The sequence below is a fragment of the Ascaphus truei genome, chromosome 10 (assembly GCF_040206685.1).
Source record: "Ascaphus truei isolate aAscTru1 chromosome 10, aAscTru1.hap1, whole genome shotgun sequence".
NCBI lineage: Eukaryota > Metazoa > Chordata > Amphibia > Anura > Ascaphidae > Ascaphus > Ascaphus truei.
In genome coordinates, this window is record NC_134492.1 from 21,475,951 (window position 1) to 21,496,697 (window position 20,747).

General features: G+C 44.8%; 1 protein-coding gene across 1 annotated transcript; it reads right to left on the reverse strand.

The window, feature by feature from the left end:
- Positions 1 to 679: 679 nt before the first annotated feature.
- On the reverse strand, positions 680 to 19,272 carry PLK3 (polo like kinase 3). The gene is made up of 15 exons (XM_075616174.1): positions 18,869 to 19,272; positions 15,160 to 15,267; positions 14,490 to 14,606; positions 12,734 to 12,863; positions 12,439 to 12,526; positions 11,970 to 12,065; positions 10,821 to 11,019; positions 10,502 to 10,628; positions 9,650 to 9,756; positions 9,072 to 9,195; positions 8,594 to 8,677; positions 8,236 to 8,398; positions 5,826 to 5,955; positions 3,593 to 3,703; positions 680 to 3,169 (listed from the first exon to the last, which is right to left on the reverse strand). Exons 1-15 carry the CDS (start codon positions 19,079 to 19,081, stop codon positions 2,975 to 2,977), a joined length of 1,992 nt encoding a protein of 663 aa, XP_075472289.1. The 5' UTR covers positions 19,082 to 19,272; the 3' UTR covers positions 680 to 2,974.
- Between the last annotated feature and the right edge of the window lie 1,475 nt (positions 19,273 to 20,747).

A 20,747-nucleotide genomic window follows, 5' to 3' on the forward strand; every position in this document is an offset into this window, starting at 1 on the left:
GGTGTGAATAGTTGCCAAATGTAACATTTGTTCCCGATTGCTCTAATGCCGACATCACTATTGAAACCATCCCCCTCATATTCCACATTTTACCAGACATCACGCAATAACCTGTGGCAGTTATTAGAAATTAACACCTCTGTGGGGGACATGTAGGGAGAGCTGGTCTCTGACGCACTTCAACACATCACTAATTCTGTGCTTCAGGTCAGATATAATTTCTAGGTCTTTTCTTTAGCTACCTTGTGGTTCCTTAATCCCAGAAACAATTATGCTGGGAGTTAGGTGTTAAGTGTGGATCCACCTACATTTTTTCCCCCCAGCATAATTTGGAAGAAGGGGGGTGTTGAGCGGAATCATGTTAATTTAGCTTTGGGGACCCACTGTTTTAAGATACTTACCTCCAAAGGTGCCCCCGGTTCCAGCCGCAGCTGGGGAAACAAAATGGCGTTTTAAATCTCCCATGCTGCACATGTAGGAACCAGGAAGTATTGGCAGCACTCCGGTATCTCAGGAAGCAGGGGGCCCCTGGAGCCGATATGAAACCTGTTCTGCTCCTGAGACACTCCACTTCCCCCACCAATGCTGAAAGGGGGGCCTTGGAATGCTCCTTCAAAGGATAACCTGCCCGTGTTGCAAATGTGAGCAGCAACACAAAATATTAAACAATACACAGCTCGAGATCAATTACTTTATTTCTGTTGCTTTTGTATAAAACAGCTTAATCCACCTCCAATCTGTTCACTTGAATAAACGTGTTAATTTACAAGAGGAAAAAAACACCATACATTTTAAAATAAATAATTCCATATAAATAAAACTTAATACATTAAATTGTATAATTAAGAATAAACAAAATAACAGCTTTAAAGAGGATAACCCCCAGAGTTTTGGGGGTCAGTACCATGGAACCAAGCACAGAATTCCAAGATGGGAATTCATCTTCAAGTAACAGCCTTTACTAAGCCGGCTTTTCGGAGGGGCGAGACCAAAAAACAAAAACAAAAAAGCATAAATTCTTGGCTCAGCCTTGATTTTTTGCTGCTAGACACTTGCAAAGCTGGAGACAGACCTGCCCCCTATGTAGCGTTCAAAGAAATCTGATGAGACCCAACTTTTGAAAGTGCCTTAAGGACTTTGCAGCACTATAAGTGGCAGCACCAATTTCTATTTCCACTGAAGGGTCTTTGGTAGAGGAGTTCATAGATACATGAAGAATAAGCCCCCATCCCTCCAAAACAAAATCTTTGTTTTCTTAAGTTACATTTTAGTGAAGGAAAAATAAATAAATGTAAATCACAGGCTGTTTTTCGCTTATGCTGCACAGCAAGTGTGGACAAATGAAAAAGAATTAAAAAAAAAACATTCCTTTGGTAGTGATTTTATATGATACTGGAGTATATAGAGAACGGTGCCAAGTGTAGCCAGAAGCAGAGGGGTTAGAAAAATATTAGGGCCATAGGACAAGTTAACATTACAAAATTTGTAACCATGACAACTAAACCAGAGTGCCACAATACCGAGAACCCTTAAAGTGCACTCCTTACCAAAGCCAAAATGAACTAGGTTTCACTGGTGAAAGGGAAAGGTGGCAGCTACAGTATCTGCTACGTTTCACATTTTCTCTCCAAGGCAAGACGACAATTTATGCAGAAGAGGCGCTGCATAATTTAAACAAAATCACAGCAAAGTCTGGAATACAGAATGAGGAACGCAGAATGAGGAACGCAGAATGCTTTTCAGTCATTACATTATGTAGCTGAAACCTTAGTGTCTCTTTGCTTGATTACAGTATGTACTGTACCAAGTGTTAACTCCTTTATTTTGGTGCAAACGTGTTCCCTTCCAACAGAATATTCAGGTCACAGTCCAAGATGGACTGATTATCACACTTTGTAAGCATTTAGGAACATCAACTACATTGCGCAGAGCAGAGATTAGATATGCATGTCCGCATATGGACGCGTGTCTGGCTGCCAATTGGCAGCAGCTAACGGACTTCAGTGGGTTTGAGCACTCAATTTTGGAATATCCGACCCACTGAAGGCAGCTGCTCCTTTGTATAAAGTAGACTATTAAGGTGGGGGGGAGGGCAAGGTGTAGAAAGCCACAGAAATGAGCTCTTCCTTGGTATTCCCCCTTATCTCAAACAGATCACTGCAGACCAAGAGACAGTAGCCAATAACTTAAGTCTTGCTGTGCTGCAGAAGACCAATCCTTTGTTTTGGCCAGCCCCAAAGGATTACCTTGCTGCCTCATGCCATTGCTTCGTGTCTAAATATTTCCCCTAGGGGACCACAAATCAGGAAACCATTTAAGTGAGAAAGACCCTCAATCAAGGTCTTGCAATGTGTTCCAGGTCTCCATACCGATGATTGGGTTTCAAAGTTTGAGGAACATTTTCTTGCCCCAGACACCCAGTGACTTCTCACTCCAGATTATGGCAAAAATCACCTCACCAGGATGGCAGCACGGATGGTGATCTGAGGTCATCGCCACAGTCACAGCATGTGAAGGTACATTGTAAAGGCCATGGAGATCCCACTTCCAGCTCATTGCATTTCAACATCCCCACACAAACCACTATATGATATGCCTTTGAACAGTCACATTTGGTTGAAAGTCATTGTAGGTATTTGGCAATCAAAAAACAAATCCACAGCTTTAGGAATGATTTCAGTGCGTGGAGTTTCTATAACAAGCCATTGTGGCACTAAAATACTCTGATGAGCCATTTGATTGTAATCAAACTCTTGTATAGCCAAAGACTGATCAAGAGCTTATATGATCAGTGGTCACAAAACCGTCATGCCTTCCAAATCGGCATTAAGCCATCACCGGACTACCTGGCAAAGTCAGTCCCCCACTGATATCAGCATTAAAAGTCAAACCCAACATGGGCTCCTGCCCCACAATGGTGACCAAGAGTAGGGACACAGAAGGATGAAGGATCGCAGGCCGAGTGCCGGCTAATCTAGGACTCTGCCTTCTGCTGTAGAAGCTTCAGGGTGTATTTGAGGCGGTGGAACATCTCCAAGCTGCAGCCCGTCTCAAGCAAGGAGCTCAGGAGGAAGGTCTGGGAGTTACGGTCCCTATTAATATATGTGAGCAGGTAGGAGTCCTGGGGCTTGCTGAGGACAAGCTTAGTGTGGTCGTTGTAAAAGTTCACCTGGAAAAAGAAAGAAGCGGATGTTAAATCAGCCAATGCTGCACAGAGGCATTAATACCCACAAACTGGACATCAAGAGATTAGGGCAGAAACCACAGGCACCTTAGGTACAATTACCAGTGGCATTTTTATGAAACATTCTTGTTTTATCACAGTAACAAAGGGGCATTAAATGTTCACCAATGCAATACAGATGCAAAATTAAATCTATGTTTTGGAATATTCAGATTTAACCCCTTCTCTGTCAGAGGGGACAGAACAGAGATGGGCAGTAAAAGGTTACGAAGACCAGAAAAATGTGTGGTGCTCAGAACTATGTTACTATATGCAGGAGAGACGCTCAACCATAGACCTTCAATGAAGGTCCCTCTTGTAGCAGTGGTTTGGTGTAAAATGACAAATGGTCAAACGTGTTCCTCTTACCTGAAGGGTTCCATTGTTGAAAAGCATCAGCAGCGCATGCTCTGTTTTCACCCACTGTAGAAGCAGCAAGGGGGGGCGACCCTCCTCATCAGGACACGGCAAGTCCCCACCCTACAAAAGCAAAAACAGGCATGTAAGTGGCTATATCGAATAACGCACACCAGAATAAGGTTGTGCTGTCATGGTACAGGGTGAAAGCAGCATACAAAAACCACCAGAGCAGTACAATTGTGTGACTGCCCTCCTGTATTCCAGCAGTTAAGAATAGTCAAACGGGACTTCTAACTACTAACAAACCATGCTCTAGATGAGGAATTATTTTGCGCGCTGGGAAAGGGCAGGCAAGACAAATATTTACAATATGAATAATATTTATTCTAGTGCTCTAATCATTCTACTGGTTCTCCACTCAGCGCTGCACAACTGGTTCCGTGGCATTCCTGGACGTCTGACACTAGAAACTGTCGGAGCAGTACCTCACCACTCCCCAACACGAGAGGCTCTTAGAGACCAAGACTGATCCATGCAGCCCAGGGGAGCAAGTGACTGACCGTTTCCAGGGTGCAAATACTGATACTTAAACAATAAACCTGTCACCAGATTATTTTAAAGCCAGTCCCTCTGCCCCCTTGCCACATTAATAGATCCACCTGGGGGTGAACCCAAATCAGGTGCCAGTTGTAGCAACTTTTCAAAATGGAAAAGGTAGCTTGCAAAAAATAAAATAAAGAAGCCATCTCTACAGGTAGAAAATGACACTGTACATGTGATGTGCAATGCCATATACCAATAAAATCAATTACGATATTGTTAGGCCTCTATATGCTTTGTGGTGATTTAATGTGCTACATTTCTGAGATCGTCTTTTTTTTTTTCCAGTCACAGCAAAATAAAATGAATTACTCCACTATAATTGTGATCTAATCCCATTAACTCCTGGAGGGATTGAAGCTTTCCAACTGCTCTCGGGTCATTTGCATATGGTTACCCAGAATGCTTTGCCAAAACTAAAAGCACATCAGTGCAGAAGCAGACATTAAGGCTAAGGCCCCGCTCCCAGAGTCAGCGCGCCCGCACTGCAGACAGGCGGTGCGCTGACATACACAGACCGCGATATGCGGTCTGTAGGGAGCGGGAGCCAGACGGAGTGGGAGGTTTGACAGGGAGGGGGGGCGTGGCTTGAGCGGAGGGACCCGCTACTCTCCCCCCCCCTCCCTCCACGGACTCGGGCTGGAGCTCCTGATGGTAAGCAACAGAGACACACACACACACACACACACACACACACACACAGACAGAGGCAGGCACCCACGCACTCAGGCACACACATACACACAGACAGGCACTCACCTGCTTTCACTCCACACTCCTCCCCGCTCCCCGAAGCCTCTCCTCCTCCCGAAGCCTCACCTCCCCATTGGCTCACAGCCACACCACGTGACGCGTCAACGCTAGGGAACACCATTTTCTTGTGTCCCATAGCGGCTGACGCGCCACAGCGTGTAGTGCGCTGTGCCGCCAGGGGGGACCGGCTCGGGAGGATTCCCCTGCTGGTGAGGAACTCGCGTGTGGCCGCCCGCGCCAACGAGCGCAGCGGGACCGAGGCCTTAGAACTAGTGTGCGATGGAAACACTGGAGTCAGCAGTGACCTACATACAGCACAGGATTTACCACACCTACCCTACACCCTTTATGAACAAAGCAAGGTTATAAAAATGTCACCTCTCCACATTCAAGAAGAGATGAAAGAGTAGGAGGTTCTCATGACACAGGCCCTTCTAAAAGATAAACGCATTATTGGCTCAGAGGGTCACCCCTGACCTATACCTCCCTAACAGTGCGCAGTTCATTTGTTTTAGATGTTTCTCTTTGAGATGAAGATGGAAATCAATGTATAGTAAGAGAAGCTGACATTTTCTTGATGCTGGGGAATATGAGAGCTCTCACATGCAGCCAGGCCTGTATTTGCAATGCAAATTCTCAGCAGACTAAGCAAATTAAACAGCAAGTCTTAACAGCAGAGTCTCCCTTCTATTGGCACAGTACCTCTTAGCTGCACCATTAACACACTGGATTCAGTATGAGCATTATGTACACAGAAAGATCTTCTAACAAATACTTTACATCAATGATGGTTTGATGAAGAATTTGACTTTCGGATAAAATGCTGAACCCATTTGCGACACTTAATAATGACCATGGGGACAGTGCTGGGTGATGCCAGTCTGCTCACCTTCATGAGGTTTCTCTCCATGTACGAGGCAAAGTAATTGAGGATGTTCATCTGGCCCTGAAGCTGTTCCGGGACCGAGGCAGCCGGGAACACAAAATGGCGGCTATTTGTCAAATTGTAGTGAACATTCCTGAGCAAGAGAAAAAAGGACAACATTAAAATCCCTTATTGTAGGCACACACCAACCCATTTCCTACACAGCCTCAGATAATCTGTATATTGCATGCCTGCGTCTATAGCGCCATCCATGTACATAGCACGTCACAGTAGTAATACATGACAGAATATAACAATGGGAATAAGCACTTCAGACATTAGGAAAAGGAGTCCCTGCACCAAAGAGCTTATAATCTAAGCTCTATTTGACTCGTTGCACCCACAAGTGTTAGCAACATGTAGTAAAGTATGGCTTTGCCATATGTAACCACGCCGTAAACTTCTGCATACAGAGGAAAATACATATATTTACATAGTGCTTTTCTCCCAATGGGACTCAACGCACCTCACATTTACCATTACTATTTTAGGTGTTTAATGCATCTCATATTGAAACTGGTAATTAGGTCAGTGGGAGCAATGCAACAGGAATGGAGAAAGGCAGGCACAGTAATGTAAACCCTGTCCTGGTCACCCACAGCCGGAGGATAATAACTGATGAGAAGGGCAGCCAGCAGACTTCGCTGATTTCCAGACTCTGCCCCAAAGACACTGGAGATTCCTAAAAAGGCCTAGTCTTTAATTTAAACTGTAAACTGTCCCACCAAATTAGGACTGGAAGTCAGAATGTGCAAGGTGGATTATTGGACTGGGAACAGATGTGCAGCCGCTGGAGCATCCTTATTAAGGAAGGTCGCTTAATATTCCATAACCAGCCTGCCAGGCCCTGTAGAGTGAAGTGATTTGTAATCTGCCAGGGCTCCCAGGGAGAAATCATTTTATAAGCAGGGGACATAATGCCTTTTACAGTATGGTAGCACAGTGGGCTTCTAATGCCAGCAACCAAGGTTCTGGCAAACGAACAAGTGTATGAAAATTGATACTACAACATGAACATTTAGGTAGGCACGTGCATCATTGAGGTTAATTGTACAGCTCTGCTGTCATGCAAATGTTATCGTTTATATGTAAAACACCAACATATGCCACAGCGCAGTACAGCGGGGTACAGAGTGATATATTACATAAACAGGATGACATACCAAATAAGGACAAAGATAATGAGGGCCCTGCTCGTGAGGGAGTAAGGGGCAATGTTAAAACAGGTGACATGGCTGCCCGCTGTGGGACAGAGTATGTCTCGGGATGGAGTATATATAGTCCATTATATTTAGACCTATTTTGAAACAGAAAACTGCTCTGTACCATTTTTACATTTTTTTCTTTTACAATTCTTACATGCCTGTAATTTACTAAAAGCCTCTATTAGACCCCACTAACCCCCACCCACTAAGGCAGAACGGCCATTGGCAGCTGTAATAAAAGATATGCAAACAAAAAGGTCAAATCCTCACCCCCCCCCCCTTACATGCTGAAAAGGTCAGCACTGCATAACAAGCACTGTCCTGCCCAGCTCTGCAGTGATGGAGTGAATACAATCTCAAAGTTGGGACCTGTCTGAAAACCATTGGTCTAGATCAGCGGTGGGGAACATTTTTTCTGCCAAGGGCCATTTGGATATTTATAACATCGTTCGCGGGCCATACAGACACAGACAGGCAGGCATGTAGGCACAGAACCCCGCCCCCCTACCTCTGGTAGTTGCTGCTGCTGCTGGGGGGATCGTGTAGGGCGGATGCTGGGGTAAGTGCGGGGGGAACTGCTGGAGAAGCATGGGGGAAGTGCGGGGAATGCTGCGGGGGAAGTACGGTGGCTGCTGGGGGATTGCTGGGGCTAGTACGGTGGCTGCTGGGGATCGTGTAGGGCTGCCGGCGCCTCACACCACCTCCTCCCGATCGGGCGCCGGGCGGCCATTTTTTTTAAATTAGCGCGACCCCGGTTATAGCAGTTGCCTTAGCAGGGCCAGACCAAATGATTTCGAGGGCCTTATACGGCCCTCGGGCCTGACGTTCCCCACCCCTGGTCTAGATCAAAGTTCTAGTAGCTGCATTAGTCGGTCTAAAGTGATACCATGTAATGGTCCAAGAGGGCATTTCACATACAAGACTGGAGTGCTTACAAACACTCACAGGTCATTTTTCATGAGGTTTCATATGTTCAACATTCAACGCCTGTTGGATCACTAACTGATATCACTTCATGACAAACCTCAATGCCATCCGAAAACAAAATGCTCCTCTCCAACCATCAATTACCAGGAAGTATCTTCCTACCCAAGAAGTATTTGCTGGATCGCCTACATTGAAATGGTCCTAATGTTAACATAAGGGGTGCATGATGTCCTGCTCCTTACCTGCGATTGGCTGGAAGCGCCATGTGAGTCCCATTGTTGAAGAGGACCCCGATACTGCGGTTGGACAGCTGGTAACCAAAGCCGTACTTGTTAGAGTAATCCACCCACTTGCTCACCCAGACAAACCGCTCATGTATGGCCAGGCTGGTGGGTTTGCCCTCCACTGGAAGAGAAAGAGAAGCACTTATAATGGCTCTTCTGCTGTGAATGGGCAGTTTGGATTCGAAGGGAAGACAGACCCCCAGAGCCCTTTCACTGCCAGAGGGGCTTGTAACAGACCTACAATGCACTGCAGGCTCTTCTGGTGATGAGTTAAGAGCTTTAACATAGAGGGCAGCAGGGAGAGGAGGATAATTACCTGTTGGCATAGAAGACAGACAGTCTTTCAGGACCTCTAGGGCAGTCTCCATCACCCCTGATGCACTGACACCATCTTCAAACGCTGTCAGATCAAGGGAAGCAATACAATATTAATGATGTTTACCCATTGCACACTGTACCCCGGATGTATCTCACTTACAGCTGCTATAAACAAAACTCCTTTAACCCCGTGACTCTCAGAATGGCCAGTAACACTGCTGACGCATCTGGCAGTAAATGGCTTAGGTACCTTTATCAAAGAGCATCAGGTATTATCTATAGACCTACTTGTGTAGAAGTGGGACAAATACTTTAAAACACCCGTTTGTGCAGATGTGGCGACATGCCGCTGTACATTTTGTATCATTTATTCCCTCCAGTATATGGTTTTAATTAACCCATCAACTAACTGCCAGAGGCCAACAATTTGCTTTTAAATGGCCTGTTATCTGGGGCCGTGCCGAGTAGTCTCTTACCATCGCTGCTGCCGACCAAGCTCCCACGAATGGACCTTGACACAGATTTCCCAGAGGCCTCTTCTGTCAGTGTCTCCACAGGACTGGAGCTGCCAGTGAGCGCGTGACCACTTACTGGGGCAATCTGAATGAAAACCCCACAGAGGAGTGTTAGGAGAGTGCAGTCAAAGGCATCTGCCAACAGCTGAATGAGGCATCATGATCTCCAAACCCATTTGTCCTAAAGGTCATGTGTACCCATAAACTCTTACAGGGAAGCTGTGATGACAAGTGTAATTTAGGTGCATCCGGTGAGGGGGAAGATTGTAATAAGGCTTAACTAAACATGTAGTCCCAGCAACAGTAGAATTCCATTATTTCTTCCCTGCCAGAAAGCAGCAACATTGAGCTCTGAAAGACTACTGTTAAAGGGTTATCTTGAGAGGAGACGAAAGTGGGAGAAGCATGCGTCTGGGGATCAGTAATAAATGTCAGCCACCCCCACAGTCTGTCCAGAGTCAAAGGAAGTTAATACGATGCAGTCATGTCTGCGCCCCACCCGTTCCCTTCCAGTCAACACATTACTACAGCCTCCTCACCTCATTCCCATCCACAGTCTTGTAACTCAGCTGCCGGCAGATGGAGGTTTTCACCAGGCCAGTGACCAGCTTAGAGATGTCATCCTTCTCCTCTGAGCTCTTCTTTGCTGCAGGCAGAGAGGGGGGAAAAGAAATCCAGGTTTTAATACTGTATCTTATATACAGGAACGGCTAGGAAAATTGCGGGGCTCTGTGGAGGGGGCTTGCCTTTTACTGCATGATCTCTTCTTGTACGTGTCCTTCCTCATGGCGCCTCGACGTCAAACGGTGTCGCCATGAGAATGGGACACCTTGTGACGTCATGCGGTGTCCCGTTGGTATGGCAACAGGGGCCCCATGACAAGACTCAGAATGACATCACGGCAACGAGACGCCATGAGGAAGGATACTGACAGGAAGAGATCGCGCAGGTGAAGGAAAGTTTCAGAGGCCCCCATGCTCTCCCCCGACAATCGGTTAAATTGTTGCGCGGAAGAGCCCGGGGGGCCTCTAACCGCGGTGCACAGGCATCGACAGCACGCCCATCAAGCTAGTATGGTTAGGCTCTACAGAACAATAGACGCCAATGTTTCAGGGCAACACATCTAAGCAAGTGGTCTTATTGATCATTAGAGCTAGGTTATTTGGAGAAATCTTGGCCTGATTGTTTCTCTCACGGACTCCTACCGTATAATGACCTCTAACAATGCAAACGTTTGTTGCCAGACAACATCCTACAATAAACATATGGGGCAAAGTTAACACCGGTAGTGCTTTACTCTGCAAGCATAAGAAATAGGTCTTTGCCAGTGAGGTGTGTGTTATGACTAGTGGAAGTATAAAGGAAAAAAAATAAAAATCATTTACACTCACTTTTTGATTTATTTTTGCCAAACAAGCTTTTGGCAACTTTAGCGAAGAGGCTTCTTGCAGGATTGGGTGGGTGCAGGTCCGGGGTCATCACACAGCTACTGGGGGGAAGCTTATCTGGAGTATAACCCTAGAAAAGGGGTAAAAGTATAGTTTAATAATTTCATAAACCTATTTCTTGCTGGGGGTGGGGTAGGGAAATCAGCAACAGTGCAAAGAATAAGGGGTTACACATAATCCAGGGCCAGCCAAGAGCTGGTAGGCTATAGTGTCTTAGATGTATAAAACACCCAGGCAGGATCACGCGGGTAATGGGGCTTACCTTGGTGAAGAACTCATGGTCCAGAATCTGGTCGAGCGTTAGACGCTCACCGGGACTGCGTTTCAGGATCCCCACAATGAGGTGCCTGGCAGAGGAAGAGAGGCAGGCGGGTAGCGTATACTTCACTTGCTTGATGCAGCGGTACGTCTCCTTCAGGTCCGATGTCTCGAAAGGTGGGCTCCCACAGAGCAAGGTGTACCTGTAGGGGAGGAATGAAACATGGAGTCATGGGCTTGTCCAAGAAGCAATGCAGTTGAAAGTACAATATCTGTGCAAATGCTATAAAGACCTTGTAACATTGAAGGTATCGAGTGTCACTGCATGAGCGAAGTAACTTGCAGAATGACTGGTTACCATAAATATTTTTTAATACAGCACAAAATAAACCTTAAATCCAAGCACCAGAGCAAAAGTATATTAAAATGCAACTCTGAGACACCATTTAATGTTACATTGTCTCCAAATAATCTTGGAATTGTACTTTTTACATCCACGTACTACACTAAACACTTATTCTAGAACTCCTTGTATAATGGAATGTCTGACGTTATTGCGGCTCAAAACTGGCCATGATCTAGTCTGGATTTAAGTGAATTTGAAGGTCACAATCTGCAATCACTATAGGATTCTTTGGGGGCTCTTGCCAATGGATTAATACCTAAAACACTAAAGCATGAATGCAAGCAGCTTGTTTTTGCAAGACCTTGATCGTACAAGCCAAATACTAGCTAAGCATGACCTAGATGTGAAAAGCTCAAATCTATCAAGGCATGACAATTCCATTGCTCAGACCCATAAATGCACACACATCGGAAACTTATCGCAGGAACTACAGCAGGTACATGCCAGGCTGAGACGGCCACAAGTTTCCTGTGTCACCAGATACAAATAGCAACACAGCTGGTTGCAAACAAGCAGCATGTTCTTTCCATGCCCTACTTTGCATCTACACCCACACAAGAACCACCGTTTCAGCAAGTGATTGACAATGCACATACATTTTAGAAGTCTCTTGCTCTGTGTGGGTCTGGTACAGTACAGAGTACAAATGCAGTAACAGAAGAGCACATTGTGGTCAGACAAGGAGATCCTCGTATAAAGAGATAGAAATTAAATGTGAAGGGACCCAAATACAGAAATTAAACCTACATGACGCATCCCAGAGACCACACGTCAGACTCTGGCCCGTGTCCCTGTCTGTAAAGCACTTCAGGAGCCAGGTAATTGGGAGTCCCACATATCGTCCTAAAAATGCGAAGAGAGTAAGGTTAAGGAAACAAACATTCAGTACAGGTCAAATAGTGTTAAAGGTCAAGCAATTCTATTCTGCGACTAGGGGGTCTAAAATATTTTCAAATACAAACAAAATGAGCATAGCATGTATTGGGGTCAGCATAAAAAATAAAGTCTCAGGGCCACCCCACTGCCTGATCTTATTCACCCTAGAAACAACTGGTGCTACATTTCTCAGACATTGTAGATCGACTGGCCTTGACAGTCATAGATACACTGACTGTCACATCCCTTTATAGAATCCCCCAATACACATGGGATCAAGTGGTTCTTACAAGTCTTCTAGTATGTCAGTGTTGAAGAACAGACCACCACAAGGACTTACTTCTTCCTCTGCTCTAGAGGCTCCAACCGGGCAGCTAACCCAAAATCCCCAACCTTCAGCTCCATGCTCTCGCTGATGAAAAAATTACCTGTGGACATAAAAATGAAAAAGTTAGGCCGATTATTAAACTCAGAAAATAAGGTGTTAAAGCCCTCCTTACAAATTGTCATTGACAGAATTATGGGAGTTGGGGGATCAATCCTACAAAATCATCTCTTATTATACACACTATATATGGATACTATGTGTATCTGTCTGTCAGAATACACACACAGATCTAAGCAAGTATAAATACCCAATTTGAGGTCCCGATGTAGGATGTTTCTAAGGTGTAGATACTTCAGTCCGGAAATGATCTGTTTCATGTAATACCGCACCTCTGGTTCCAGAAGTGTGTGTCGCGCTTTCCAGATGTGCGCAAGGGACTGGAAACAGGAGGGACAAACATCATTTAAAGAGTGAAATCTACATGCTGCTCGTGCTTGCAGCAGGAGTATATGGACATGTTCAAAACATGAAAAATGAGGCAGCAAAATGGATCAACACCCAGAGACACGGAAGAGAAACCCTAATGAAAACAAGCAAAGGGACCCCCCTCCCCAGTTACAATTTAACCACCAATCTACTGCCTAACGCCTTCAGTGAATAATGAGACCACATTGCCAATGGACTCTGGTCAAACGCAGAGTTGAAGAGCTCGTGAAATAAAAACGGGATTATAAAATCTGTATGGCAGGGACTCCAATAGCCCAATGTTACCATTATATTTCATGCATATAAAACAGGTTTACATCGTATCCGATTTCCTGTCAGGCACAGTATTTATCTATATAAAAAATATACACAGGTTGTGAAACCCAAGAAGCACAATGAAAGCTCGTCATGGTTATCTCTGGCATTCTTAACAGGTCACTAACAAAATGTTTTATCTACTGCTGCAACAGTCCCTGCAATAGTACAAACAGATAGTGGAAGGGATAAACGGTTATATAGTAGGCCTTTTGTATTTCTTCCAGATGTCCTCTGCATATGAAACCTGTATATACATTCAATGACTGAGCTATGGCAAAATAAGACTGGAATTTACTTTGACCAGCAAGATTACAGAGACCCTTCAGAAGCAGCTGCAGCCTGTGCAGGGGTGTGACAGCTGGAACCCAGGTTAGATTACTTACTCTGGGCAGGGAGAGGTCATGCAAAACACTGGAATGAACAAAAACGTATTCTGGGCACATCGCACATCCTCTCATTTCCCTCTATAAACAGCCTACAGTACACAGGTGTATTTGAATATATATTTTTTAATTCAGCCTTGAAGGCCCTGTATGACCACATGTTATGAATCCGATAAAACAAAAGCCAATGGAAACCTTTAGCCTTGTATACTTTGTGTAACAAGAGAATATGGTCTTCAGGGAAGGGATTAGTCCTATATAAAAGGAGCATTATGTAGACATGCCCTTTTAACTAAATACCTGCATTTACCTTTATGAACAAAAAAAAATTAAAAAGCAATGCCCAGGTATCAGAAGGTTCTGCAAGGTGTTGCACCAAAGGTCCAATAAGATAAAAGGTATTGCTGTTAGAAAATGTAATGGGATTTTAACATGCCTTCTTTAATAGCCCATGCTCACGGCTGTTACCAGGTGGTGGCTGCCCGAGTGGAGAATGTAAATGGGGAAGGGAAGAGAACCTCGCGCTTTGGTTCCCACGACAGTCATAGCGAAAGAAAGCCGGAAACAGCATTACGCTACAGAGAATCATCTGAATAAGGAGCTAATTTGGCAACTTCAGGAAGCAGGGCGTTAATCATAGGGATGACAAGAGACTTTCACCATCAACAGGAGTCTACTGACAAAGCAGACGAATTAACACTTTCCTAACCAAGGCTCCGACAGTCAGAAAACTAACCTGTTCATGAAACACTATTGCAGGCCTCTTGCAGGGAAAGTGTTTTTGACAACCCATTTGGACAAGACCCGTGTTAACACTTTCCTGACAAAAGGACAAGTCTAGATAGAAGGCAGACGCACCTCACAAAACAAACTCACCTTCCTACTACAAAGTTCCAGAAAAATGTAGATGTTCTCCGAATCCTCAAAGTGATGAGAGAATTTGACCACATGCTTGTGATGGAGTTCCTTGTGAAGGTCTATTTCATTTACAATCTTAAAAATAAAGAAATACATTTACTTAAATCATTTCATTAAATGGTTCAGACTAGCACGCTTTTTTTTTTTTTTTTTTTTTAAGTATCAAACTAAATCTGTAAAGACGTCATCTTTCTTTCCAAAAGTTTATTGAAGCAAGTTTTGAAATGCAGGTGTTGCAGTTTCACATATTGAAACCGTTGTTCTTGCTATATATGTACTGAAAGTAGCATTAAGTTTCATTATAGGACTCTATAGGCCTATTAAGGCTAGGTGTGTCCTTCTATAATTCCCGGATCTATTTTAAGCAGAACGCCTCCCTTAATGCAATGTTTTGACAAAACAAATCTTCAACACGCTATTTTAGGTCTTGCATTGCTTTCAAAAGTGCTGTATAAAATAGGTGGACGTTTCCAGGCTCCGCTTTAAAGATGAAATGAAAAATTGCAATTCCCTCACAGCAAGGGGGTTAAAGGTTAACATTTAAAAAGTAAAAACCAAGATAATCACTAGGATGTATATTCAATCCTGCCACGAACCACTGGAGCCTGTGGATAACAGATGTGCTCACCTTTTCACGCTGGTGAGGTTTTGCAACCCGGCTGTGTGGGATGACTTTGACTGCATAAAGTTTGTTGGTGGAGACCTCTGTCATTTCATAGCAGCGGGCAAACCCACCCTGGAAAACAGACACATGAAATTCATCAGGTCTTCCCCCTAAGAACAGAGGGCATGGCAGAGCACATCTATAAGGCAGAAGGTAATCACTGAAACGATTCTGACAGAGATAAAGTCTGTAAGCACTGAGTGCTGCTCATGTAGCGATTACCAGGCAAATACCCCCGGAACATGGCAAGAAAAGCTTCACATGCCACCAAAAGCCTTAATACAAAAGTATTCAGTTATTACCTAAAACAAACAGTCAGGGGACCCCCTTCGTGCAAATGCTAGCACAGTACGCCATTTTAAATAATTTAGTAAGCACTGAAGCATTGTGAAGATCACTTCAGTATATTGATGTATAAGGGCAGTGGCTGTAATTATACCAAGATTGCACTGTGGACTGGGTCAGAGCAGCATGAACCAAAATCAGCTGACTGCTCATGCACTGGAGAGCTGACCAAATCAAGCCCAGTCCAACACGTGTCATACATTGCAACAATGTCATACGTTGCAACAACCTCGCACTGAATTATTTTGTGCTCCGCATTGCGCTGACCAGATACATAAAACTTTGCAGGAACAATTAGTTTGATGCAGATATAGCCAATTATTTTTGGTGACCAGGGCAAAGGGAGATAAAGTGACTTGCCCAAGGTCACAAGGAACAGGACACTGGGATTCAAGCCAGGCTCACCCACTAAAGGCAGACATTAGCACTGAATTTCCTTGTGACCGATTGTCTGCTCTATGGTCCCCAATACATTGTGTAGATGCATGTATAGAATTGTTAAAATTTAAGCCCCTGCAATACTGGGAAACATTTTCCACTTCCGTTTCCCTGTTGATTCTAGCCGATTAGGTCTCATGATACAGCACAAGCACATGGAAAACACATGGCAGTGGTCAGAACATGTGAACATATAGAAAGCAGATCTGTGACATAAGACTGGTTTAATTTAGTCATTTAGGAAGCCGCCATGACAAAGAAATACACATTTAGATATAAAAATAAAACTATTTTGCAGTTGAACATTCTGTAGGTTTGCCTTGCAATGCTTTTCTGACCCATGTGATATCAAACGTGTTAACCCAAGTACAGCACCACGCACACTAACCAAATTACAATTTCTAAAGCTCTGATAACAGCACAGAAGAGGTGTTAAAGACATCCAAGTGACATATGTAGCACAACTCACATTCTGCCTACGGCAATAGATGAGACAATAGCAGCCAGATGCAAATGTGGTGGGGAGCCATTGCAGTTTCAATTAAACAAGAGGCAAGTCAAGAACTGTCTAGTGTAGATGTAGACACACTAACCCCCGTGGATAGCATACAGCAGAATACCAACAGCAAATGTGACACACACACCTCAAGGTTATGGAACATTTTTAATTTACAAACCAAAGGAGCACACGACTAAATCAGGCTCCTGGGTAATGGCATAAATAGCATATCTATTCTGGTTATACAACAGGGGATGTTGAGCTTGAACGCTTAATTAACCCACTTCCCCATGCACAGTATTTAAATATGCTGCATGAAGAATTGTTTGACTACTAGTTAACCCCACTTACCATAAACCCCACTTATCACCATAAAAAGCCACCTTTATTTAACTACTGCATCTACTTCTCACTGAATACCAAAAGGTTAGAACAGGATTTCCCAGCGTCAACTAAAGAGGTTTTAAAACCAGCCTGAATGGTGCCATGTGTGAATGTGACAAACCCCATCAGAGGGGCATGCGACATAATGAGGAGCAGTTATGCTGCAGTCCCGTTTGGCAGCAGGAAGGGTTAAGTAGGGTTGAACATTATACATGATACTTAATGCAGAACAAATCAGGTTTTATGCCAATATGAAAACGGGTCAGGAAAAGGGTGAAATATAATAAGTAGGTATGTAACCTCAGACATTTATATAGGGAGTTCTATATTCCCAAGACAGGAGACAGAGGAATGCAGAAACAGGATGAGCCCAGCTCCTGGGGGGTGACACCTAGCCCTAGGAATGCCATGTGCACAGAACCATGCCCGGGCATGCCAGCACATCCACTCACAGCAAACCGCTGCTGCATCATATCCACACTGCAAACCACACTCCTCTCCCACCCCCCCCCCCCCCCACCCACCATGTCAATGAACCCCGATTATCCCCATTCGCTGCCAGAGGAACAAGCAACAATTCAAAGGTGAGAAACATGGCCTTGGTATTCGTTTAACCCCTTCAGTCCTGCACTGGGCTCTGGTGACAAACTGGAAATGCGGGCTTTAGAGTGGATGTGGTGCACCAGCATTGGCTGGAGATCACTTAACACTATACACCATGCACACCCCAAATAAGACGCAACATGAACAGAACCCTGGAGAAGTGACCGTGTGACAAAAAAAAAAAAAAACCACAGAATGGCAACAAGTCCCAGATCAAGGACAATGCTTTCCAATCAGTGGTTACAGTGACAACTGGTGTGTCCAAATCAACAAAAAGGTGACAATACCAGAGCCACAAACAATCTATACAACTGGCAAAATATTCAGAAACCTTGCCACATTCATGCTGATAAAGGGAAGGCCTCTTATAAGCCCCAGAAAGATAAAGGTTGTAAATGGAGAAGTCCAGTGACTATCCCCTGGAAAGCAGTGATTTCTCACTGATCAGGTCTGGGGTCAGCCTGATACAATGTAACTGTATAGCCTGGATACATGTGGATCACAAACAGGCCAGACCGATGGACTAAAGAAAGGGGGAACTGGGAGGGATCCCTTCGCCTGACCAAGACAGAAAACAGGAGGATCAATGAAACTGGTCACCCAAGAACGGCTGAAAAGACTACCAGGGAGTCATCGGCAGCGATGGGGTTAAGTTGTGTTAAACATTATATACGGTATTAAAGGCACAAGTCTTGCAACAACATCTTACAGATACCAATATGAGAACACGAAACGGCAATGCAAAAGGGTCAAATATAACGAGGTGGGATTTAACCTCAGGCATTTATATAGGGTGGAGGGGTTCTATATCCCTAATACACAGGAGGCACAGGGCTTGCCTGCACGTTCAATAGATAGGAATAGCCCTAATGAGTAGATGCTCGTGCAGTCACATGCACTGTGACTAGGCTCCATGGCCAGGCATGGTTTGCACATGTATGTCTTTATATTTATATAGTGCCATTAATGTACATAGCGCTACACAGCAGTAATACACACGACAATCATAAATAACAAATAAATACAAATAACAGGTCATGGGAAGAAGCACTTCAGACAGAAGTGACATTGTGGAAGTGGAGTCCCTGCCCCAAAGAGCTTACAACAGGGAGAAGGAGCGACTCAGTGAGTAAAAAAACTGACTGGCACCGAGTTTGAAGCAGGGGAACCTGCTTCTTGTTACCTTGGGCAAGCCGCTTTATCTCCCTGTGCCTCGGGAACAAAAATCGTAGATTGTAAGCTCCACGGGGCAGGGACCTGCGCCTGCAAAATGTCTCTAAAGCGCTACGTAAAACTAGCAGCGCTATACAAGAACATGCCATTATCTAATTGATTCGGACAAAAGCCTTAAAAATGAGGGGGAATACCCCTCACCCCCACAACGCGCCCCGCCCCTGTGCGTACCTTGCCCAGCAGCCTGCCTTTGCTGTAGGACCTGCCGGTGCAGGGGTCGCTGATGATCCTGCAGGGCTGCTGCTGCTGCTGCTGAGCCCGGGGAGGCTCGCTCCTGTCCTGCGCGGGTTTGGGGGGGTGGGCCGCCGCTGGGCTTCTGTACGGGTCCGTGCCCAGCAGGTGGCCGCGGAACGGGTGGGACTGGACGTAGCATGCAGACTCCATGGCTGAAGCGACTCCCGCGTACCCCCAATCACCTTGTGACACGCAGAGGGCGCACGGTGCGACCACACATACAGCACCAGCCGTGCTCTCGCCAGCGCACGCCCCTGATTGGTGGACAGCCGGCTGAACCGCGCGCTCAACACTCAGCTTGAACCCAGACTGTCCGCGCGGCCGGCATCCGCTCGGCGTTTTTATCAATGGGATTCTGAGTGACGTCACCGGCGCACGCGCAGGGCGGCAGTGATAGGGAAAGGGGGCGTGGTTTTCTGCAGCAGGGGAGCCACGTGTGTATTTGCTCAGCGGGTGGGAAAGTGAGAGTGGATGCAATGTCTGCGTCTTTATTTATATTATTATTGCTGCAGTGCTTTAATTATATGGTCTATTATTTAATTATCATATATCTATGATTTCCCACATGATATGTGTGTGTAGTTATTTGGGGAGTTACATTGTCTCAGGTTTAGTCAAATGGTGTTATATCTTTCATTTCCCACATGTCGTATGTATAGCTGCTTTTTGAGGGGTTACATTATTTCAGCCCTTTAATGCGTTGCTTGGCCTCAAACGTTTTTTTTTTTTTAATTACAAAAACATGGCAGCGCTCTATACTTTACAGGCTGAGCTGAAATGATCATGTAAAAAGCCAGAAATAAACTGCATTATCTTTTGGGTGTGCATAAAACAGGTTATTACTGTAATCTGACAGCAGTCCAATGTGCCCTCTTGTAAAGTGCATTGTATATAATGAATGACTTGGGTAATGGTCACATTATAATGCTAATTTCTCAGATGGGCAAGTCCAGCTTTTTAACCCATTGGCTGCTGAAGAGGCCTGCAACACATTAATCAATTGATGGATATAAAGAAGAGAAAAATTATACCCAGAAATGTAGGAATTATGAGTACCATGCATGCACTCCTTTATTTTGCTTCATATAGTCAATCCTTGTATTGCTTGTCGGCGGTAATAGAGCTAAAGCAGTTAGAATCAATTAAAATGAGCTTGATACATGGAAGCAATGTGACCCACACTTTTTACAGAAAACTCTTAACAAGTAGGGATGTTTGTGTGGAACCTTGTATATATGGGGTATTATGGGGTATTATGTTACTGCGTGATAGAGCCCTTATCTGCACTATCACAGTTTAATGAATAAACCCCAGCCTCTTTTATCCTGGCATGTCAAGACAATTATTAGAGCAGTGTTTTTTTTTAACCTTTTTGGTTAAGGAACCCTATAATTATATTGTGAAATTCTGCAGAACCCTAACCCACTCTTATACAGCGTCTGAGATCAGATGCATTGTAAGGAACCCCAACCCTCTCCAATAGTGTGCCCGAGATCAGATGCATTGTAAGGAACCCCAACCCTCTCCAATAGCGCACCCGAGATCAGATGCATTGTACATTTTCAAATGACCTGAAAATTGCAGGAAACCTTTTAGGGATGCCCGGGGAACCCAAGGGCTCCTTGGAACCCCTCTTGAAAAATACTATATTAGAGGCCAGTTTTACTTTTATTTCAGAATCCAGAATCAAGGAGTGTCAGAGCTCAGAGTTAGGCCGCATCCATGCTTACCGCGCGCGCGGCGCGATCAAACACATTACAGTCTATGCAGACATCCACAGTGCACACGTGCACTTGAGAGATAGCGCGGCTGTTTT